At 42.3% G+C, this 24479-nt stretch overlaps 1 protein-coding gene across 6 annotated transcripts; it reads left to right on the top strand.

The window, feature by feature from the left end:
* Positions 1-315: 315 nt before the first annotated feature.
* hps3 (HPS3 biogenesis of lysosomal organelles complex 2 subunit 1) lies at positions 316-14928 on the top strand. Of its 6 annotated transcripts, none has more exons than XM_056379425.1 (25): positions 316-455; positions 1532-1744; positions 1867-1938; positions 2551-2644; positions 2835-2908; positions 3459-3671; positions 4038-4104; positions 4323-4411; positions 4788-4905; positions 5044-5197; positions 5292-5374; positions 5688-5862; positions 5970-6051; positions 6430-6587; positions 6820-6921; positions 9150-9258; positions 9393-9655; positions 10178-10355; positions 10678-10911; positions 11746-11943; positions 12114-12317; positions 12556-12660; positions 13891-14097; positions 14254-14341; positions 14508-14928. In XM_056379425.1, the coding sequence occupies exons 2-25, from the start codon at positions 1694-1696 to the stop codon at positions 14633-14635; spliced, it is 3246 nt and encodes a 1081-aa protein (XP_056235400.1). In that variant the 5' UTR covers positions 316-455; positions 1532-1693; the 3' UTR covers positions 14636-14928. The 6 variants fall into 6 exon arrangements, with proteins under 6 accessions (XP_056235400.1, XP_056235399.1, XP_056235396.1 ...); XM_056379424.1 differs by having other exon boundaries at positions 4035-4104; positions 5047-5197; XM_056379421.1 differs by having other exon boundaries at positions 4035-4104.
* Positions 14929-24479: the final 9551 nt, after the last annotated feature.

The raw sequence follows: 24479 nt of genomic DNA, 5'->3' as shown, positions 1-24479 counted from the left end.
ATTATCAACCAAAACCCAGACAGTAAACTATTCTTAAGCAGCCTGAACCTACCCTGCATCTGTAATTTTGGAATTTAAAAAAATCAATCCAGATTACTGGATTAAATGGATTTTTATCTTGAGGTTTTAGTCTAAATAAAAACTATTTCAGAACTGAAGACAGTGCTCCACCTGAGTAATTACAAAACCACAACATAATATGGTGAAACAAATGCCTAAAAAGACAGGAAAATGAAAATCATAACAGAGGCAGATCCGCCCTTTAGTTCATAACAGCTCGACAGCCAATGGGAACGTGAGACGCGATAGGAGCAGGTACGGGAGCCAATGAAAATCAACGGGAGGCGGGCGCTCTCTTGTTGTGGTGGTTTACTTCCTGTGTTGCAACGTGAAATCAATAAAACGCAGAGGATAATACAGAAGTAGGAAGGGAGGAGAAGCCGACAGTAAAGAAGGTAATTCACTAATAATCGATCCTTCATTTTGTGTAAAAACTGTGACGCTTCATCAATAATAAGAATGTGAATAAACCGACGATCAACTATGCTAATCTGAGTTGAATTGAAACACTCGGGGCTGCTGCTGCTGCTGCTGCTCACAAGACTGCGACATGTGATATCGATTAGAGAAACTCACCCTGTTTCAGCTCCTGATGGACGGCAAGAGATACAGAGGAAGCTTAACTCAACCTTAAAGTTAGTTGTTGGTCTCGTTTTTACCATTTCTTGCTAATGTGTTGCTCTGTTGGCTCCCTAACATCTTATTTTGACACTTTCACCTTGTTAGATTGGTTTTTAAACTGTCAGAACTTTTGTCAGGTAAAGATAAAATTGGGTAAATTTAGATGTCGACAATGTGAGGATAGGCGCTTTCAGAGGAGACTGAGCTGTACACAAGAAAGTTTTGAATGATGATTTAGTTCCCAAAACTGTCAGTCATATATAAAGCAACCATGAAGATGAAGAAAAACAACAGTAAAAATGCAGCCAGTTCTAGTTTTATGTTTTTTATTTGAACTACTTAATGCCAAATAAACAGAAATGTTTTAACCTTTGTGGATTATCAAAAGTATAGCCATTGTTTCTAGAAAGATGTGTTGATTCATTTTAAACTTTAAATACCCCAAACTAAACTCCATCATTGCCCACTGCACTGGGCATGTGAAATTCTTGTAAATGTCTATAAATGACACATTCCTGTCTGTGAATTCCTTATGTGAAATGCTGTTTCACATGTGATAAGCAACATTACATTTTAGGAATTTATAGTGGTTTGCATGTGATATTAGACGTTAGATGGATATTTTCAATTGGAATGTCTGAAGTTCCAAATGTGAAATATCTGAAAATCGCACATATGCTTGAATATGAAATTTTCACATGATAATATCCTTAATCCTAAATCATTTCTTCTCTCGTACCATAATGAGAGATCTATAAAATGTCCAACTCTAATAAGAGTCTATTGTTGATATGGTAGATTGCACCGGACTAAACTAAAATGCCTTCAAAACTTTTTTATTTTTTTGCAGGCATGGATGAAGCCTCCACGAAGGACACATAGAACAGAGGAGGAGTTCATGGATTTCTCCGTATCCTAGCACCATCAAAGGAAGAGAAAGCCGCATTCAGAGGCTAATAAACATTTCCACCGTCTACTGAATTGGCTGAGCTCTCCAAGAAACAGACCAAACATGGTGCACGTGTACAACTGCCATCCATTCGCCTCACAGCAGATAGTGCAGGTCAGTGGAAACTCATTAATACTGAATCCACTCATACCTGTGTTTTTTTTTTGTTGTTGTAGATTTTTTATGTGTGTATAATTTTGCAGTAGTCTTATCTACTGTCCCTCTCTGTGGCTCAGGTGGAGCAGGAGCCTGGACTGGTCTGTTGTGGAGGTGGAGCTCTGTTCGTGGTTGCTACTGGAGGATGCAAGGTGACCTTAAACTATGCATATACTTTTGCCAATATCTGTTTTCTTTCTGTAATTTATCAGAAAATAACTTGTTTCCAGTTGTCTGCATGCACGTTATTCCAGTAATTACACTGTATTATTGTTGTCTTACTAGATGCTATACCTACCTCCAAATGGATACACAGACTAAACAGAAGCAAGAGGCATATTAGGAAATGACTGATGCAGATGTTTTCAGTGTAATATCTATACTTTGAGTCCAAAATCAATGACAATGTGTTGATATTGAATAACTTCAAATTTGGGTTTTTCCAAAGCTGTGTATTTCCACTATAATTTAGAAGTCTCCACTAAGTCACAGACATGGGAAGTTTTTTCATTAACACAGAGAGACACACCTGTACCTTCAGCGGTGTAGAAATAATGATATAGTACCTCAAACCAATAAATGCATATCTAGTAGTTAATAATTAGAAAAGAGGTGGTAAGCCCTAACATGTATATCAGAGTAAATGTCTGCACATTGTGGGAATATTCATGAATGGCAGCGTTGATCATCTTAAATCTTATAGAAGGGACCATTTGGAAATGAAAAGCTTCTGCAGGTCACTGACTGTGTTGTACTGAACCAAGGTGGAAGCGTACAGTGTGGAGCAGGAGGGCTGCCCTCTCATCTGCCGCTTTGCCACCATGGGCACTGTGAGGAGCATCCAGCACAGCAAGATAGGTAACCACAGTTCCTCCTCCGCCTTTGTCACAAGTATCCCCATTCTCCCGTAGCAGCTTCTTTGTTTCCCATGTTTTATATTCAAGCGATGCAGCCGACGGCAGCAGTGATTTCAGTGTGAGTGTGAGGGAAAACATTTTAACATCCTGGCTTTTGCTTTGCTGCCTCCTCTCTCCTCCCTCACATCCAGGAGACTACCTGGTGACCATTGAGGAGAAGAACAGCGCCACCTACCTGCGAGCCTACACCAACTGGCGATACCAGGTAAACATTGACCAGCTGAGCTTTCTCACAAATACTTTATATCACAGTGCTGTGAAACAGAAGCACACACCATTGTACTTTTAACTAAACTAAAAAACTGTTTCTCTCTGAGGGAAAAAGCGTGGAATCACAGACACTCTGTTGTGGCTTTAACATTAAACCTGGTTTGGCTTGGTCTTGGTGCACTGATGTGTGTGGCAATAGGCACAGAGAAAGATGAGTTGAGATGGATTTCAAACCCTTTTAAAAGCAGTTTAATTCCATTCATTCCACCATTTTCAATATAATTTATTTCCAACCATTAAGGGGTGTACAGGCAGCTCTTGCCTATGTTAATGTTAAAGTACACGAGCAAACTAAGAATTACCCTGAGATGATGAAGGAAAAAACTTCTCCCTATCAAGAGAATATAGATCTGTTTGCCTCCATCTGTAGATGGAAGCTTTCTAGTTAATTTTCCATCTGTATATCTCCTGCAGTATAATCCCACCTCCTCTGTCATCTTTATTCCTCGTGTATTTATGTGTTTATTTCCTGTCTCTCCACTCAGGCTGAGGAGAAAGCCCGTGTTGGTGTGCGTTTGTTGGGCCACCTGCTGCGTGGGGCATCTGTGCGGGGCGGAGTGCAGATGGAGATCATAGAGATCCCTCTGTCAGAGCGCCCCGTTGCCATGGCGTGTTGCTCTGTAACAGGAGACCTGCTGGTCGGCTGTGAGAACACTCTGGTTCTGTTCACGTTGAGGAGACAGAACCAGCAGAACCTGGTACGAATCCGGCTGCTCATGTAGGAGTTCAACTCCTCTGTGGGTGTCATTGTAAATTATCTTCATTTAAAGACACAATGAAACGGCATATTTACTTCTTTGACTTCTGTTACAGGTTGAGGTCACCATTACAGATTCACAGTTTTTGATGTGAAGTTTTCCAAGACATTAAAGTGCCAATATTTTCTACTAATATCTTTCAGGCCTCAAAAACTATAAAAATATCATTTTTTTTTGTTTTTTTTTCATAATATAAGCATGTTTTTGTCACTGTATTTTATCTACTCTAATCAACATAAGTGGACTTTTTGATACAATCAGTGTTTTATTGGCAATTTTTTTCTTTTTCTGGAAAAAAAACAGCAGAGTCAGAGTCAACAGAACCTTCAGAGCCCCTGGCCGAACGCTCAGCAGCCCTCCAGTCACAGTCAAGGTAACTTAAGACATATGTAACTGTGATTCATTCAAGAGTCATTTTGTTCTAGATCTTGTATGTAGTCCTTACAAACCAGAATAGAGTTTTTTCTACCACCCCAAAAGAAGAAATGAAAATAAATCCCCAATGGAGAAAGATGCACAATTAGCCAACTCTTCTACAGTTTCCTCCTCGGACTGAGACTGATCCAACCTCTCCTTGTTTTCTGCTCGTAGGTCAGACCTCAAGTTCAAATCAGAATTTTTCCGCTCTGGATTTTGAACGCTCGGTCATCGTGCACGTTCCAAAAATTACACCTAAACAGGTACTTTTACTGTTTTCAATTTATGCTTCAGTATTCTTATTTTTTGTGGTGTTATGTCATAGTTCAGTTTTTTTATCTGCTACACAAACATAACAGTGAATAACACACACACACGCACACACACACACACACACACACACACACACACACACACACACACACACACACACATACTTAGCACTTACTTACAAGCACTCTCATAAATTGTAAGTGTGACATCTGCCTGGAACAAATCATTGGCATCGTAAATAATTCTTGATCATTTCACAAACAGAAGACTCGCATTTGCTTTTGTTTTGCTATTTTTAAGTCATGTTCCAACTACTAAAACAGACAGTTTGTTTCAGTCTGTGTTACTTTAACACCTCCCCTCAAGGTGGCGCTGTGTGTAGGATATGTAGCAGTGCAGGCAGAGCTGGAGGTGCTAGTGCTGAAACTGGAAACACCCTCTGAATCTAAAACCCTGGACGAATCATCGGATACAAGTAAAAGTGGTAATAACACAACTTCATCAGTGTTTGCTTCCCTCTTTAATGCCTGTTTTTTTATACTTATTTTTAGTCTATAGGATGTAGAAAAGGGCCACTTGAGACAATCATTTGTAATTTGTGTGTGTGTATTTGTTTGTGCAGCAGATCATCTCGAAGACCAGACTGACTTTCTGCTCATTCCGAAGCACCAGGAGTTGCTCGGTGATCGAGCTAAAGACTGTGACATCCCTGTCAGCATTGAAAAGACCGGGCTGGAGGACAAAGGACAATACACCCTGTCATATGTTCTTTTCAGGTGTGTCTGTGTATTTTTGAGTTTAACCTTTAGATCTTCTGCCGGTCGAGGTATGGGATGAGTATATTTAACCTGTTTCATTTCCCTCCTGCAGGCGCTTTACTCCAGAGTTCTTCCAGGGCTGCAGTGTGGAGGAGACACAACTTCACTCTCTGCAGCTCTACCCGCTTTTCACCAGTAAGTACAACATGTGAGACATGGGCAGATGGATCATTATCAGTGCTGACTCCCTGGTTACATTGAGTTGCTATAGATAAGTTTTACCATCTTTAGACAAGACAGAATTATTAATGCCTCCTTTGATTTTCTTTTAAATCTTTGGTGTTCCACAGTTGTACACCTCTATATTTAATTGAATACTGTCCCCTGTTGGTGTGATAGAGGGAGATGCAGATGGTTTGATTGTCTCGTTGGATAAGAGTGTGTGTAGGAATCATTATGTATGTGTTTTGTGCGAGCATGCATGACTTCTCTGTGTGCCTCTCTCCAGGTAGCCAGTCAGTGTCCACGGACAGACCGGCGTGCGTGTTCTGCTTCTTCTCCCTCCCCACCGCCGGCTACCTGTACAGCCTGAGAGGCGGAGTGGAGCTGCTCTCAGCCTATCAATATCCAGAGAAGGTCCTGGAGGCGGTGCTAACAGACCACCTGTTGCACGTCATAACAAAGTACGTCCTCGGTCTGATTTGATACGGAAATTCCTTATTACCACAGTGTGAACATTTATGTGCGGAAAATGAGTAAGTGTATTTTGATATCTGTGCGCGCCTGGTAGGAGTGCGTTGCAGTGTTTCACAGTGCGCTGTGCAGCAGTGGCAGCCAGGATTGAAGACCCCTACATCGATACCACCATGAAGGTGTGAGCATAAACTTTTTTTTTTTTTTTAAATGCATTGTTTTCAGTCTGATACTTCACCAGCACCAAACAGCAGACATGCAGAGTTAGGAGATAGGTGGTGAAGAAAGTGGAAAGTCAGAAATGTTTCTCAGGAACTGGCAGATGATGCTCAGTGTAAAAAGTAGACTATTGTTTGCTAACACTGAAGGTGATCACATGTAAGGCTGTGGACTCGTCAGCTTGTTATGAAGATCTTCTACACTCTTGTGGGCAGGCAGTTGGTCGATACAGCTTGATTCCTGCTGCGATCAAAAGCACTAGTACTGTTGTATGATGCGTGTTCTTAAAATAATCATGTTCTGTATGTGTGTTTGTGCATTTTTGTCTGTGTGTGAAGGCCTGTCCGCCCAGCAGCCTCGAGGTGTGTGCGCTCAGGATGCAGCTGTTCATCGGTCTGCGCTCAGTGTGCGTCTACGGCCGCCATGTTGTCCTGCTGTCCACCGCCGACACAGAGACACCAGAGGAGACAGAACGCAGCACACAGCGCAGGGGCCTGTAAGTTACGTGCGCACACACACATACTTTAGCACGCACTTTACATGACAACACACACATGACTATGATATTGTATCAGTCAAAAACCTTTCAGATTCATCTTCAGATACCTCCTTGCAGGCACCGGAAGATTTTAAAGAGGGACTTGTCAGCACTTGGTGATGTGTGTGTGCAGACGTACATGCATTTATAAAAACCTGTTTACTGTGTGTGTGTGTGTTGTGTATTTTAGCGAGTTGAAAGAACACACCATGCTGACTGGTATTTTCCTGGCGGTGGGAATCGATCCCGCAACCACGCCGGCTCTGGAGAGCTTTCTGTCACGCCCCTTCCTGTAAGACAAACCCAAACCCCGCCCCCCTCAGTGTCTGTTGTCACATTCAGGCCAAGCAGCAACGCCAGGACACCCTAAAAATACCTACGTGAGGCGACAATTATTAACCGAATCCTTAGATTAGGTTTCACCTTTGATGTCACAGAACAAAAAGATTTTTCTTTCAGCTTCCAGTGAAGCAGCATCTGCATTCGCCAGTGAAACCAGTATGGCTGGCTGTGATCCAACAGTGGTAATTAGCCTGAACTGGAATATCAGTGAGGAAAGTTTCCCCGTATGACGAATCCCCTCTGAAGAAAAATGGATATAAGATCAACATTTCTCTTTCTATCTTTTAGCCTTCACTTAAGACCGTCAGTCTAACCCTTTTTTTTCTTTTTTGGAGGCATAAAGTACTACTCTGTTTTTAAAAAATGAGGATGTAAAGCCATCAGGTATTTGCCATGTGAGCTGCTTCCTTTCAGCATAAATACTAAAATACTCATTAAATTAAAAAAGAAATTCAAGTTTTCACCCTTTCATACCTTAGTTCTGGAGGTTAACTGTAGATTTGCATTGGTTCTCTGCACATGACCGACAGTGTGACGTAACTGAAGCACATAAGGAATGACAAACTAAATAAAGTGTCCGTCTTGTTTTTTGATGACAGCTGCTAGCTGGCATTTTTTTTTTACATTGAATAGAAAAATTAATGCTGACACACCCATAAAAGTTAAGACTTTACCTTTTCAGAAGCTAAGAAACCATATTGCAACATACTAAAGCCCCAAAACGGCCATTGATTGTTTTTTTCTGTTTGAGTTTAATGTTGATCCAGATTTCTTTGTGACTTTGCAGCTTGGTCTAAAAGTGACAACATTTCCTGTTTTAGTCCCTAAACGTAGCCAACCATAACCACCCTAACTGCCCTCAGTGTGTGTGACTTTTTGCTCACAAACTAATCCTGTGTGGACTGAAATAAAAATATTTCAGTCAGTTAACTTAATAATCCAGCTTTACGAGACAGGTTCCCGGTCTCTTGCAAGCCATGTACACACACCGATATTTGTTTTGTTTTTTTTTTTTTTATGTTCTTAATAAAAATTAAAATAAATGATGTGTAAATTTATAATTGCATTTTGGGATTCAAATATTAGTGGTTTCTCCACGTATGACTACTGCCAGAAATTGCAGGGAAACAGCAGCACCTACTTTAGCGCAGGGCTTTGATGTTATCCGTGAACCCTTCACCAGGCAGTTAGGGACATAAGAACCCACACTGCCAAATATAAGCGCAAGTCTTTGACAGGTGATGTATGACCTCCAAAATGTCCAGATCTGGTGTCGCTCTTCCCCCTTTGCATGTTCCATGATTTGATTGTAAACTTGCTCTGACAACGCTTGACAGCAAGTTTAATGATGGCAACTAAATGCATCTCCATGATGGTTATCGCTCATAACGGATCTGTGTGTGTGTGTGTGGGGGGGGCTATATTGCAACATATGTTTGTTTATATATAAAAAAAATACCATATGTTTGAGGCCACATGCTGAATTTAAGAAGCTGCCAAAACACAAACACACACGCTACACAGACTATTCATTGTCCAGGGACCATCACATTATCCACATTAACCTGTTCACTAACAGCTCACTAACTGTTTGGTCATGTAAAATGTAGTAGTATTATGCAGTTGATGTAGTATCCATGATCACAGTATCACACCCTCCTCTCTGGTGTAGTTCTTTGGCATCTACAAGTTCTTGACACGTCACAAGGATCACTTGTCAGTTCAGTTCATGGAAAGCCTGTTAATGTGTGTAACATGTTTGTGTACATCTTCAGTTTATCATCAGTGTCCAGTAAAGAAACAGATTCAAAAGTCTTTTTACAACAAGAACAAAAAATGGAAAAATGAAGGTAAAGGAAAAGCAGGGACATTTCTGGGAGTTGATAGTAAGACCATTAATTTCCTATAGCTTTAAAGTAACTTTAAATAGGAGATATTTAGGCTGAATCCCAGTTTCTAGACTCCAGACTGGGGCCAAATCAGCGATACGTTGCACCTAACTCATGTTTAAATTTTTACTCGTTGTCCTCTTTGTGTTGACATCAGTGGTGCCAAAATCCACTTTGAACAGTCTGCACATTTTGAGATTGGCTAAACATCTCCTCCGTGGGATTTGATTTGGCTCCTTTCTCAGTTTGACTGTACTTCTGTTTACCTCTCTGTGTTCACTGACCTCAGGACCAGGAAGTGGACAATATCCTCGCCCAAAGAAACCAGTGCAGCAGGACATGGATGGAACCTGTATGTGGTCGACACCGTCACCCCCCTCACCCTCTACCAAGAGATGGTAACTCAGATGTGATCACTTTATTATTTTAGATTCAGACAGATTTTTGAGCTCTGTCAGTGTTTGTGTCTGAATGTGTGACTTTGTATGTGTTTATGAGTCTGTACAATCACCTGTGTGTCTCTGTGTGTCAGGTTGAATACAGTCGGCACTACGCAGAGACCAACCCACAGGCCCAAAGCCTTCGACACCTCCTCAGTGAAGCTCACCTCCTCCTCCGCGCCGCCTTACTCCAAACATCAGAGCAGCAACAGAAGAGTGAGGGCGACGCCGCGGCGTCTCTGCAGGGAGACGCAGACAGACCGACTGAGAGACAGACAGCTGCGCAGACAGACAGACAGGAGCTGGAGGAGGCCCTCAGGCAGAACTGTGCACAGCTAGGAGACTGTTTCAGCAGGTAAATTAACTTAATTAGATTTTTTTGAACTGTGTAAATCGAAATGAATGAAATTGTCTCCTTTTGGAAACATTTTAATGAAACGGAACACAACTGGGTTGTATTTGAGTAGGAAAACCAGGAATTAAATTAAATTAACAGTAAAGTGTTGGACTGTTTTTACTCTTAAACATCTGTATAAAACAAAGAACTGACTCATAACATACCTACACACATGCCTATACTACAAAACACACTTAAATTAATTTAGTTTCCATCAAACCCCTAGAATTAAATTACCTGGTTTTCCTCTCTTAATCATCAATGTAAGAACAGACTGATGAACATATTGGCAGTTATTAGAGCTTCATTCTTAGTCTACATTTCAGTTTTAATTATTTTATCCCTTAAAGTTCTTCATTCCTTCACATTAATCTTAATATATGTTTATTGCCGTTTTAAGATTTGCTTTCACTTCTCATTAATCCTTATGTATTTTGTGTCAGCTTTTAGCACTAATTCTTTTCTCTTCCCTCCTATAAGGGCTAGCCAGAAGGACTGCCACCTGGCTTTACCATACTACAGGATGTCAGGTCTGTCAGTCACAGAGGTCATGGTCAGGAACCGCCCACATCCCACCAGCCCTCACTTCTATGGCCCTGGCTTCCTGTTTTACCTGAAACATTATCTGTTAGAGGAAATGGAGCAGAGCCTCAGTCAGGTACATGCTGGATGAATAAAAGCGCTATGCTGTGTCAGTCTGAGGCTGAATAAACTATAGATGCTAACAACTTTAGAATGTCTTGTCTTAACTTGGAATATAAAGTAAAGTAAATGTGGTAAAGTAATTGATTAATGGTGTATGAAGTGTAGGAATCAACATAAACTGCATCATTTCATCATTATCAGCAAACGTAGAGTAGAAAAAAATATGAATTACATAACTATTTGTACATCAGTAGTTTTCTTTGTTTTACAGCTGTGAACTGAAACAATTAGTTAAACTAAAAAAAACAAAAAACAACTTCATTCCCTCTCTACAGGAATCAGCTGATGAGGTCATAGACATTTTCAGCCAATCAGATCCCTCAGAGCTCATCAGCGTATGTGCCAGCCCGTCCATGATAAACATCAGTCCTGCCCGCACTCTGCAAATTTTACAACATCTGGAGGACACATCTGGCGTGTCGGTCCCACTGACAATCACCATGGCAAACATGATGCTGCGTTTAGACGACCTGCCACAGTTCACACAGTTACTGTACAGACATGCTGAGGTTAGTGGGGACAGAGGATGTGGAGTGTGTTTGTTAATGGGTACTGTCAAGTGAAGAAGAAACTGATATCTGTTCTTCTTTCTTTAACAGCACATAGGTGTCTTTCAGTAACAAGGATATTAGAGCACATTAACATTCACTGACTTCTAGCTACAACGGCTGTACATTATTCTACCTGTCAAAAGTATGAGTTCAGCTACTGATGACTACTTTTTATTATTTAAGCTTTCTTAGAGACATTTAATGAGCCAATATAATAAATTATATAAAAGTCAACTGTTTTAATTTTTAAATGCAAGTAGAAGGAAGGTGTTTGACAGGTGTTCATGTCCCACCAGAGTGGTGCTTTCTGTGTAAAAATGTTACTGATGTTTCCATTAGATAATTATTGAATATAGTACTTTAGACCAGGGTTTCTCAAAGTGGGTGCCGTGGCACCGTTTAGACGAAGAGCATGATACAAATTGGTGAGGAGATTTTGATGCCTTGCAGTTTGCATCAAATCACATTGGGATGATTACTGAACCCCAGTGGTGGATATTACACAGCCCAATCTAGATACTATTATACATTTGCTATTTTTATTGATTTTGTGCTTTTTCATTAAAAGATAAAACAGTCATAGAAAATAAGTAAATATTTGTGAACATGAGAGTAAGAAACCAGAGCAGTAAAGAGACATTTAAGATGGTAAAGTTGGTTTTCTTGTTTCGTGTGTGTGTGTGTGTGTGTGTGTGTGTGTGTGTGTGTGTGTGTGTGTGTGTGTGTGTGTGTGTGTGTGTGTGTGTGTGTGTGTGTGTGTGTGTGTGTGTGTGTGTGTGTGTGTGTGTTCAGATGCTGCTGGTGTACGGTTTCATCCAGGAGCCGCGGCTGCTGCTTCATGCTGGATGTGGAGGCCAGCACACACACATCCGTCCCACAGCGTTGAGTCACCAGCTTACAAAGTCCCATCCGGGACTGCTGGTGGCTGGCATGGTGGCTCTACATGAGAACAACAAAGTTCAACTGGAACAGGCTGATCACATATTCAAGGTGTGTGTATGTCATTAGTAATTTCAGCCCACTGATTCGTCACATTGACTTGGAAAGTTAAGCAGCAAAAGAATAGCTTGCAAGATCTGTTTTTGGCCCATTTTAATTAATTGTACATGAAAGAATAGAAATGGAAACATAAGTGTATGTGTGTGTATGTGTGTGTCTAGGAGCTGGGCTGTGAGAACTGCTTACAGGTGGATTTCTGGGAGGCGACACTGATGGCCTCCTCACACGAAGCTGTCATCCAGGAGCTTCTGTTCAGACTGACCTCTGTCTACATCGATCGACTGACGTTCACGACCTCAGATGCACACCCCAGCCTCGCTCACACATCTTCAAGACGCAGGTCACTGAAGAGCGCTGACGATCTGGTACAGTCATCTTTGTTTGTCAGATATTTGGTTATCTGTGTTTTCTTTGGCTGTAACAACTTGTACATCTCATCTCTCACATTTATAAAATACTATATTTCATGATCTCATGTGAAAGCCAAAACAAACTGTATTGAAATTGAAGGTATTGACATTGGTTGTTTTTCTCTAGCTGATTTTTTGTAGGTATTATTTTTGCATGGTATACGATTCTGAAATCAGTTCATTTGTGTTTCAGATCAACTCGTGCTCCCATTACGGTGCTCTGTACCCGTGGCTCACTGTTCTCAGTCCAGCTCACACTACCAGCTTCCAACACCAGGAGTCGTTACACAAACTGCAGGTAATTTGTCTATGAACAAAGCAGGTGCTTCTGTTTCTGGGTGTTGAAGTAGTTAAATAAGACTTAAAGGAATTATATGAATCATTAAAATGATAAGATTTTGATGGAAATGCAGGACAACACCCAAACACTCCTTTAGGCACATTTTAGGCTGATACACACATATACAATACAACTATACAGCTACACTTAACTGTATGAAAACTATATAGCTAAAACTGCATACATGTACTAAATAAACAGTTCACGTATGTATAAAAAAAAAAAAGAAAGTGTGCTTAATTGAGCTGACTAGCAGTGAGAGCTGTTTTGGTAAACAGTGACCACTGTGACAACATAATGCTAAATGCTAAAGTGTAGTGTAACAGCATGTCCTCCGCATTTTTACCAGCCGCAACAGCAGGACTGCTATTGTTTTGAGTCTGGGTGTGTGTGTGTCGTCATGGCAAAATGTGGTCCTGGACACACCTACTGTAGAGGGAGCTACCATTTGGATTTGGGGACTTGTGCAGTTTAAAATGTATAGAATTAGGTTACACATAGCATTTTTAGTACTAGATATCTGTATTTTTTGTACTTATTATCTTTAAATTTGACAATTATCAAGCCAAGAAAACTGAAGATTGTAACTTCTGAGGGGTCTCTCAAAACAATAACAAAAGATGGCATTGAGTGACATCATGAAATAGCGTGGGATCATGGGAGTTGTCTTCAAAACCATTGCTGTCAGCATCTCCCAGTTTGGATTCCTTCAGTGTCAGTCGTTCAGGAGGTTTTTACCGGGGGCTGAATTATCCACAGAGGTCTCCTCCTCTCCCAAAAAAACAGACCCAATGATTATAACCGTTAAAAACACTGAATAAAGCAGTTTCACATTAAAAGTCAGTGTTTTGCCGACATTATACGGCAGACAGAGACGTCAGGGAAGGGCTGGGAGCTGAGAATACTCCTAACCTTTGTTTCGATTGTTGCTCTGATAACTTCTGAATCAAACGTTCATCAGGTTTTTACTGGTAGCTGAAGTATATGAAGAGGTGTCCTCCTCTCCATAACAAATGGTCCAGGGGATTTAAACCAATAGAAGCACAGAATGAAGCAGTTTTACAAATCAATGATTTACCGACGCAGTTCAGCAGACAGGACGTCTCTGAGGGACTGGGAGCTGAGCTCTCCGATATCTTCAGATCCAGATGTCCGATGACTGACTAAAAAATCTTTGTGTCTCTTCAGTCTCTCCTGTGTGGTCCTTCCTTGTCTGTTGGTTCAGTCCTGCCTCTGCTCGAGCGTCTGTCAGAGGAAACCTTATGGGGCTTCAGCCTGCACCTCCTCTGCGACACCAGAAGGGGACAGTACGGCAGCAGCATTGAGAAGTTGCTGGACAGATGTCCTCAGGCCATCATAGCCTACGCCAATCACCAGCTACAAGACAAAAACACGGTCTCTACTCAGCTGCAGGCTAATCTGTCTTTCTTTAAACTCACTCACTCTCATACACTCTGTATCGAGACTGTATTTTGATTTATTTTTGACTTTATACCCAGTTTCTCTCAGAGTATCATCCTGTCTGACTGTGTCCATGTCTGATCTTTACAGGCATTATGGTGGCAGAAGCTGCTCCCAGAGCTTTGTAATCGAGCGAGATCTGACACAGACAACAGCATTCTACTGGCTGCTCTCAAAGGTAGAGGCTTTTCCCAGAGTACGGACAGTGAAAGTTTTGTCGAAGGGTATATCATATTCCCCTGAGTTGTTGATTTGACTGTACTGACCCTCTCACTTGACAACATAACTATCTGCTTTACCTGCTTTACTGCCTGGTTTAATGTGGCTGGTTTCCATGTCAATAGAGACACTGGTGGTGGTCGCCATGGAAACGAGCCCCGCAGAATTCCTGGAGCTTATACCTGACGATGGCACGGCTGCGTACTTCCTGCCTCACCTGCTGACGTGTAGCCAGAGACACCTGCTCATCTGAGACACACACACACATACACACATATGCACACATACAAGACAAATATGTCACGACTTCCTGAATGACATGTTTGCTGACTGTTGGCTGATGAACTGCTGCATCGGACCCTGGACAGTCGTTGCTGAGGATGATTCAACCAGGCAACACTAAAAACATCATCCTGGCTCTATCATTTCTACACCAGCAGCCTTTTGGTTGTTTGACCTCAGACAATCATGTATTTTTTTTTTGTTGTTGTTAGGGTTAGGGTTAGTTGTTATTGTTTTTAAAATATATTAAAAAAATTAAAAGAATCTGTCTGTTTCTGTTTCATTTCAACAATATTGGAATCCAAAGTCTGTTGCTCCTGTTGCGTTTTGGCCCTTATAAGATTCACAACATTTTTTCATTTTAATTTTCATCCTAAACCACTGTACACATCATTACAGTTACACTTAGTTACATTCTTTTGCAAAAACAAAAACTTTAATAATGCCCTTGCAATATAGGAAATCACATCTCGACAGCATGACAATATAAAAGTGGCATAGTTAGCAAGAAGTCAAGATAACTACACACAGTCAACACAGTTATCACTGACGATAAAACCACAACAAAACCACAACCACCAAACCTTTTGACAAGACAGGTCAACAGACAAATGACTACAGGACGCTGCACAGGATGTAGGAAACCACCTGTAAACTTACATTCAGCATGAGACTTAGTGATGTGACACAGAAATCTCAGCTGTGACAAGAAGGTGAGACATCTCAACTTTGAGACACTCTGGCTACTTTGTTATGATAAAGTATGTTCACTAAATACTGTGCTTAAACCTACATTAAATCATATTGGGGGCAACACAGCACAGTAAACTCAAGACTGACATCACCTTATAAAGTTGATACTGTATTGGCTATTTACATATACAGCAGACATGGAGCAATATTAGCATTCATTTTAAGATGTTTGCGTCACCTGATGAATGAAAGTCCTTTCAGCTCTGATTTTGGTATCCACTAACTCCTGAGAAAAACATCTGTGTCTCTAGCCCCTAATTACTCCTCTAGTCTCCAGCTAGTTTCTGTGTCCATCTGTTATTGGGTATGGAGAAGGTAGTGTACAGGGGGTTTATCAGAGCTTTGTCACTGTCATAATGTTGCATGCCACATTAGGTAAAGAGTACAGATTTTTTTTTAAATGGTAATAATGTGCTACTCGACATTGAAGTGGAATTTATGACTAAAAATTGTGGTTTTTTAGAAGCACTTACGTGAGGACACTCTCAAAACACATCACACACACATCTCAAAATCTTTACTTTCAATTAACTTTTCAGGAGCACATCCTGCCAAGGGCAGTGGTGGGGGCTGTTGATCTGTTGGCGCCACTGAGCAGAGCCGTGCACGAGGCCCTGGGCTTTACATGTTTCCAGAGAGAGGGCGATGGAGAAGACAGCTGTACAGAAGTGATGACAAGTGTAGCAACTGGAAGCCTTCCTGGTTATCTCATGTCCTGCTGAAGATGACTTTGTGAGAACGTTTCTAAAGTATATTAATAGAAGACAGAAGAAGAAAGCCACACTGCAGTCAGGGGTGAATGAAAGCCTCACCCAGTGTTGTTTAAAGCTTTATTCATTCAGAGTCACGTGTATAATAGCAACTGTGCACATGCTAATTTCTTTTGTGTCATGGAGACAATAATTTCTTTTGCAAGAGTGGGAGGAAATGATAATTGTGATTGTGACCTTAACAAGGGTTAGGACTTTTGTTTGCTGTAGATGTCGGATCAGATGTGATGAATTTCTTTCACACACTGTATTTGATATATGCAGCGACAGGGAAGTGAAGGTCCCTCACAGTTCAATTCTTCAAAATAAGTTTGTCATTCATGTTTTGTTTTTGTCTTTTAAAAGCTATTCCAACAAACTGTAGATACCAACCCTTCAGTTATGTAACTCAAACATTTACATATTTTCAGACTGCTTTTTTGATATTTAAAAGGGTGGTCTGATTACATATTTTATTTCACATCTTGCATTGCACCCACGCCGATATTTGCAGTTTAATATATTGAGCCTTCATACACATTCAAAAGCAAAATTTTCTCTCTATCATTCTTTTTTGTATTTTCAAATTGATTTATAGGAGATTTATTAAAGAACACAGGAAGAACACCACAAATCAGTACTTTAAACAGATATGTCTCTTTATGTATCTTATCACCACATAAAGTAAAAGAAATGCCAATTTTGTCTCACAAATCCAGTGTTAAGTCCAAGCAAAACCGGGAAGTCTGAGGGTTAGGCTATGACAGTGCAGAAATGGACATATAGCCTAAAGTGAAAATGATGTGGCTAAAAGGAAAATGTCACTCTAAATAATACAGGTCTAATACATGTCAGAGGAATAAATAAGATTTTAGCACAAAAATAATCATTTGAAAAAAATATTTCAATCAGTGATTTTGAGAAGAAAGGTTAATCTGCATACAGAATGTCTCCTCCTTTTATAAGGTATTTAGGTGTTGTTTTATAGCACAACACTGTCCAACTAGCAAGCAGTGCTTTTTATATAATCTTTATTGAGCAATGTCACAAGACAAAACAGATTAACTGTATATTCTGCCAGTAACACTCTGACAAAGCTTTCACTTCCCAGATTCGGGGTTACAATAATCATACACTTTACCTAAGGTGCTCACCAAGGTTATTGTTGCCGCCGTTTTGTGTGAAGCTTTTCCAGAATTATTTATAACGAAAGGGAGTAGTGAGCAAGGAACATAGTTTAAAAGTTTCCTGGTTACTAGGCTTGTCCACGTGGGAGCCACTTCTCCGGTTACAAAGCATGGCAATTACTGACTCCTCTTAAACACCGTCTCTTTGACAGATCAGATTTCTTGGTTTGGGCTTCCCATTGTACTGTGCAAACAATTCGACACTTAGTCAAATGTAGAACTCCACAATTCACATTCCTGAGAAATACAGTAAAGAGTGTAGTACTGCAAAATTTAGATTTAATTCGATATAAGAAGGGTTAAAATCCATGTCTCTGTGTTTACTTAAAAAAAACTTTCTTACACCTGAAGGGCAGTCCAGGTACTTCTGGAAATAGCTGTTGTAGATAATGGCAGCACCATGACATTTGATGTGTTGTGCTCAAACAGTCGAAAAACTCAAAAGAAACATCTCTTTCCAGATATGATGGGAATGGTTGGGGTGAACTGATGTGCCCCTTCACATTGTGTTAAAACTATACTTCCCCTTATAACCTTGAATTACTTCATTTATACATTTACTTTTAACTGTTTCATTCCACATGAAGCTTCTATGGGGCAACTCTGACCCTTTGAATGTTTCTCACAGTGACTGTGTGGACTGTGCCATTCGGGAGCTGGTCTCTCAAGAACTATATGGAGAGAAAACACAGAGAATAGACATCAGAGGATCTATCTTATTCCCTTTGCCTCACCCTTTTGTATTGTGGGTATGCATTGACAATAATCTTGGCTTAAAAAAATTCACAACACAAAGTTATTTTCTGTTGTACATACCTGTTCAACAAACTTAATGATGGTTCCATTGCTGAGCTCACCAGCAGAGGATAGCTTTATTTGTAGATGTGCCAGTGATGCATGGCCTGCAAGGATTAAAAATACTTTATGTTTACTTTTAATATTTGCATTCGAACCCCTACCATTGTAGTTCATGGCTAAAATAATGTATTTATAATTTTCAATTTTGAAAAAAATCAGAGACTCACTTACCTGGAGTTGTTGTTTCTTGTCCAAGGGTTGTGGTAGTTGGGGTTGAAGTCGTGATGGTTGGGGCAGCAGTTGTAGAAATTGGTATTACAGATGTCATGGTTGGGAAAGCAATTGTGGTAGTTTGTGTGAATTTTGTTGTGGTTGTTGCAGCAGTTGTGGTAGGTGAGGATGCAGTTGTTGTTAAGCCAGGACGTGTGGTAGTTAGTCCTGCAGTTGTCTTTGGGACAGCAATTGTGGTTTGTTCTGCAGTTGTTGTTGATGCATTTGTGGTAGTTAGTGCTGGAGTTGTCATTGAGCCAGCTGTTGTGGTAGTTGGCGCTGCTGTTGTCATTGAGGTGGCACTTGTGATTGGTGGTGTAGTTGTTGAGCCAGTAGCTGTCGTTGAGACAGAAGTTGTGGTAGTTGGTGCTCCAGTTGGTGTTGATCCAGCAGTTCTGTTAGTTGGTCCTGTAGTTGTCGTTGAGCCAGCAATTCTGGTAGGTTGTCCTGTAGTTGTCGTTGAGCCAGCAGTTGTGGTAGTTGGTGCTACAGTTGTTGTTGAGATAGTAGTCATGGTAGATGGTCCTGCAGTTATTGTTGAGCCAGAAGTTGTTGTTGAGCCAGCAGTTGGGATTGTCGGTCCTGTAATTGTCGTTGAGACACCAGTTGTTGTTGAGTCAGCAGTTGACGTTGAACCAGCAGTTGTGGTAACTGGTCTTGTAGTTGTCGTTGGGCCAGCAGCTGTCACTGAGACAGCAGTATCCGTAGATGGTCCTGCAGTTGTCGTTGAGCCAACAGTTGCAGCAGATGGTCCTGCAGTTGGTGTTGATCCAGCAGTTCTGGTAGTTGGTCCTGTAGTTGTCGTTGTTGTTATTGAGACAGAAGTTGTGTTTGTTGGTGCTCCAGCTGGTGTTGATCCTGAAGTTGTGGTAACTGGTCCTGTAATTGTCATTGAGTCAGCAGTTGTGGCAATTGGTCCTGAAGTCGTTGTTGAGCCAGAAGTTGTTGTTGAGCCAGTAGTTGGGATCGTTGGTCCTGTAGTTGTTGTTGAGTCAGCAGTTCTCATTGAGCTAGCAGCTGACATTGAGCCAGCTGTTGTTGAACCAACAGTTGCAGTAGTTGGTGCTATATTTGTCGTTGAGCCAGCAGTTGTTGAGCCAACAGTTGTGGTAGATGGTCCTGCAGTTGTTGTTGAGCCAGCAGTTGTCGTAGTTAGTCCCGCAATTGTTGTTGGGCCAGCAGTTGTCGTAGATGGTCCTAAAGTCGTTCTTGAGCCAACAGTTGCAGTAGTTGGTGCTGTAGTTGTTGTTGAGCCAGCAGTTGCCGTTAAGCTAGCAGTTGTTTTTGTTGGTGCTCCAGTTGGTGTTGATCCTGAAGTTGTGGTAACTGGTTCTGTAGTTGTCATTGAGTCAGCAGTTGTGGCAATTGGTCCTGAAGTCATTGTTGAGCCAGAAGTTGTTGTTGAGCCAGAAGTTGGGATCGTCGGTCCTGTAGTTGTTGTTGATTCAGCAGTTCTCATTGAGCTACCAGTAGTGGTAGTTTGTCCTGCAGTTGTTGTTGAGCTAGGACGTGTGGTAGTTCGTCCTGCAGTTGTCTTTGGGACAGCAATTGTGGTTGGTTCTGCAGTTGTTGTTGATGCATTTGTGGTAGTTAGTGCTGGCGTTGTCATTGAGCCAGCTGTTGTGGTAGTTGGCGCTGCTGTTGTCATTGAGGCAGCACTCGTGATTGGTGGTGTAGTTGTTGAGCCAACAGCTGTCGTTGAGACAGAAGTTGTGGTAGTTGGTGCTCCAGTTGGTGTTGATCCAGCAGTTCTATTAGTTGGTCCTGTAGTTGTCGTTGAGCCAGCAATTCTGGTAGGTTGTCCTGTAGTTGTCGTTGAGCCAGCAGTTGTGGTAGTTGGTGCTACAGTTGTTGTTGAGATAGTAGTCATGGTAGTTGGTCCTGCAGTTATTGTTAAGCCAGAAGTTATTGTTGAGCCAGCAGTTGGGATTGTCGGTCCTGTAATTGTCGTTGAGACACCAGTTGTTGTTGAGTCAGCAGTTGACGTTGAGCCAGCAGCTATCATTGAGCCAGCAGTTGTTGTTGAACCAGCAGTTGTGGTAACTGGTCTTGTAGTTGTCGTTGGGCCAGCAGCTGTCACTGAGACAGCAGTATCCGTAGATGGTCCTGCAGTTGTCGTTGAGCCAACAGTTGCAGCAGATGGTCCTGCAGTTGGTGTTGATCCGGCAGTTCTGGTAGTTGGTCCTGTAGTTGTCGTTGAGCCAGCAATTGTGTTTGCTTGTCCTTTAGTTGTCGTTGAGCCTGCAGTTGTAGTAGTTGGTCCTGCAGTTGTTGTTGAGACAGCAGTCATGGTAAATGGTCCTGCATGTATTGTTGAGCCTACAGTTGTGGTTGTTGGTCCTGTAGGTCTCATTGAATCAGCAGTTGTAATTGAGCCAGCATCTGTCATTGAGCCAACAGCTGTCGTTGAGACAGAAGTTGTGGTAGTTGGTGCTCCAGTTGCTGTTGATCCAGCAGTTCTGTTAGTTGGTCCTGTAGTTGTCATTGAGCCAGCAATTCTGGTAGCTTTTCCTGTAGTTGTCATTGAGCCAGCAGTTGTGGTAGTTGGTGCTACAGTTGTTGTTGAGATAGTAGTCATGGTAGTTGGTCCTGCAGTTATTGTTGAGCCAGAAGTTGTTGTTGAGCCAGCAGTTGGGATTGTCGGTCCTGTAATTGTCGTTGAGACACCAGTTGTTGTTGAGTCAGCAGTTGACGTTGAGCCAGCAGCTGTCATTGAGCCAGCAGTTGTTGTTGAACCAGCAGTTGTGGTAACTGGTCTTGTGGTTGTCGTTGGGCCAGCAGCTGTCACTGAGACAGCAGTATCCGTAGATGGTCCTGCAGTTGTCGTTGAGCCAACAGTTGCAGCAGGTGGACCTGCAGTTGGTGTTGATCCAGCAGTTCTGGTAGTTGGTCCTGTAGTTGTCGTTGAGCCAGCAATTGTGTTGGCTTGTCCTTTAGTTGTCGTTGAGCCTGCAGTTGTAGTATTTGGTCCTGCAGTTGTTGTTGAGACAGCAGTCGTGGTAAATGGTCCTGCATGTATTGTTGAGCCTACAGTTGTGGTTGTTGGTCCTGTAGGTCTCATTGAACCAGCAGTTGTAATTGAGCCAGCATCTGTCATTGAGCCAACAGCTGTCGTTGAGACAGAAGTTATGGTAGTTGGTCCTGCAGTTATTGTTGAGCCAGAAGTTGTTGTTGAGCCAGCAGTTGGGATTGTCGGTCCTGTAATTGTCGTTGAGACACCAGTTGTTGTTGAGTCAGCAGTTGACATTGACCCAGCAGCTGTCATTGAGCCAGCAGTTGTTGTTGAACCAGCAGTTGTGGTAACTGGTCTTGTAGTTGTCGTTGGGCCAGCAGCTGTCACTGAGACAGCAGTATCTGTAGATGGTCCTGCGGTTGTCGTTGAGCCAACAGTTGCAGCAGATGGTCCTGCAGTTGGTGTTGAGCCTGCAGTTGTAGTAGTTGGTCCTGCAGTTGTTGTTGAGACAGCAGTCGTGGTAAATGGTCCTGCAGTTGGTGTTGATCCAGCAGTTCTGGTAGTTGGTCCTGCAGGTCTCATTGAATCAGCAGTTGTAATTGAGCCAGCATCTGTCATTGAGCCAACAGCTGTCGTTGAGACAGAAGTTGTGGTAGTTGGTGCTCCAGTTGGTGTTGATCCAGCAGTTCTGTTAGTTGGTCCTGTAGTTGTCGTTGAGCCAGCAATTCTGGTAGCTTGTCCTGTAGTTGTCGTTGAGCCAGCAGTTGTGGTAGTTGGTGCTACAGTTGTTGTTGAGATAGTAGTCATGGTAGTTGGTCCTGCAGTTATTGTTGAGCCAGAAGTTGTTGTTGAGCCAGCAGTTGGGATTGTCGGTCCTGTAATTGTCGTTGAGACACCAGTTGTTGTTGAGTCAGCAGTTGACGTTGAGCCAGCAGCTGTCATTGAGCCAGCAGTTGTTGTTGAACCTGCAGTTGTGGTAAATGGTCTTGTAGTTGTCATTGAGCCAGCTGTTGTGGTAGTTGGCGCTGCTGTTGTCATTGAGGCAGCACTTGTGATTGGTGGTGTAGTTGTTGAGCCAGTAGCTGTCATTGAGACAGAAGTTGTGGTAGTTGGTGCTCCAGTTGGTGTTGATCCAGCAGTTCTGTTAGTTGGTCCTGTAGTTGTCGTTGAGCCAGCAATTCTGGTAGCTTGTCCTGTAGTTGTTGTTGAGCCAGCAGTTGTGGTAGTTGGTGCTACAGTTGTTGTTGAGATAGTAGTCATGGTAGTTGGTCCTGCAGTTATTGTTGAGCCAGAAGTTGTTGTTGAGCCAGCAGTTGGGATTGTCGGTCCTGTAATTGTCGTTGAGACACCAGTTGTTGTTGAGTCAGCAGTTGACGTTGAGCCAGCAGCTGTCATTGAGCCAGCAGTTGTTGTTGAACCTGCAGTTGTGGTAACTGGTCTTGTAGTTGTCGTTGGGCCAGCAGCTGTCACTGAGACAGCAGTATCCGTAGATGGTCCTGCAGTTGTCTTTGAGCCAACAGTTGCAGCAGATGGTCCTGCAGTTGGTGTTGATCCAGCAGTTGTAGTAGTTGGTCCTGCAGTTGTTGTTGAGACAGCAGTCGTGGTAAATGGTCCTGCATGTATTGTTGAGCCTACAGTTGTGGTTGTTGGTCCTGTAGGTCTCATTGAACCAGCAGTTGTAATTGAGCCAGCATCTGTCATTGAGCCAACAGTTGTTATTGAGACAGAAGTTGTGGTTATTGGTGCTCCAGTTGGTGTTGATCTAGCAGTTGTGGTAGTTGGTCCTGTAGTTGTTGTTGAGACAGCAGTCGTGGGAAATGGTCCTGCATGTATTGTTGAGCTTACAGTTGTGGTTGCTGGTCCTGTAGGTCTCATTGAACCAGGAGTTGTAATTGAGCCAACAGTTGTTATTGAGACAGAAGTTGTGTTTGTTGGTGCTCCAGCTGGTGTTGATCCTGAAGTTGTGGTAACTGGTCCTGTAATTGTCATTGAGTCAGCAGTTGTGGCAATTGGTCCTGAAGTCGTTGTTGAGCCAGAAGTTGTTGTTGAGCCAGCTGTTGTGGTAGTTGACGCTGCTGTTGTCATTGAGGCAGCACTTGTGATTGGTGGTGTAGTTGTTGAGCCAACAGCTGTTGTTGAAACAGAAGTTGTGGTAGTTGGTGCTCCAGTTGGTGTTGATCCAGCAGTTCTGTTAGTTGGTCCTGTAGTTGTCGTTGAGCCAGCAATTCTGGTAGCTTGTCCTGCAGTTGTCATTGAGCCAGCAGTTGTGGTAGTTGGTGCTACAGTTGTTGTTGAGATAGTAGTCATGGTAGTTGGTCCTGCAGTTATTGTTGAGCCAGAAGTTGTTGTTGAGCCAGCAGTTGGGATTGTCGGTCCTGTAATTGTCGTTGAGACACCAGTTGTTGTTGAGTCAGCAGTTGACGTTGAGCCAGCAGCTGTCATTGAGCCAGCAGTTGTTGTTGAACCAGCAGTTGTGGTAACTGGTCTTGTAGTTGTCATTGAGCCAGCTGTTGTGGTAGTTGGCGCTGCTGTTGTCATTGAGGCAGCACTTGTGATTGGTGGTGTAGTTGTTGAGCCAGTAGCTGTCATTGAGACAGAAGTTGTGGTAGTTGGTGCTCCAGTTGGTGTTGATCCAGCAGTTCTGTTAGTTGGTCCTGTAGTTGTCGTTGAGCCAGCAATTCTGGTAGCTTGTCCTGTTGTTGTTGTTGAGCCAGCAGTTGTGGTAGTTGGTGCTACAGTTGTTGTTGAGATAGTAGTCACGGTAGTTGGTCCTGCAGTTATTGTTGAGCCAGAAGTTGTTGTTGAGCCAGCAGTTGGGATTGTCAGTCCTGTAATTGTCGTTGAGACACCAGTTGTTGTTGAGTCAGCAGTTGACGTTGAGCCAGCAGCTGTCATTGAGCCAGCAGTTGTTGTTGAACCAGCAGTTGTGGTAACTGGTCTTGTAGTTGTCGTTGGGCCAGCAGCTGTCACTGAGACAGCAGTATCTGTAGATGGTCCTGCAGTTGTTGTTGAGCCAACAGTTGCAGCAGATGGTCCTGCAGTTGGTGTTGATCCAGCAGTTCTGGTAGTTGGTCCTGTAGTTGTCGTCGAGCCAGCAATTGTGTT

This window comes from Seriola aureovittata, chromosome 6 (genome assembly GCF_021018895.1).
Source record: "Seriola aureovittata isolate HTS-2021-v1 ecotype China chromosome 6, ASM2101889v1, whole genome shotgun sequence".
In the NCBI taxonomy this organism is placed as follows: Eukaryota; Metazoa; Chordata; class Actinopteri; order Carangiformes; family Carangidae; genus Seriola; species Seriola aureovittata.
The sequence above is the reverse complement of the archived record's forward strand: the minus strand, read 5'-3'. Positions and strand labels throughout refer to the sequence as shown.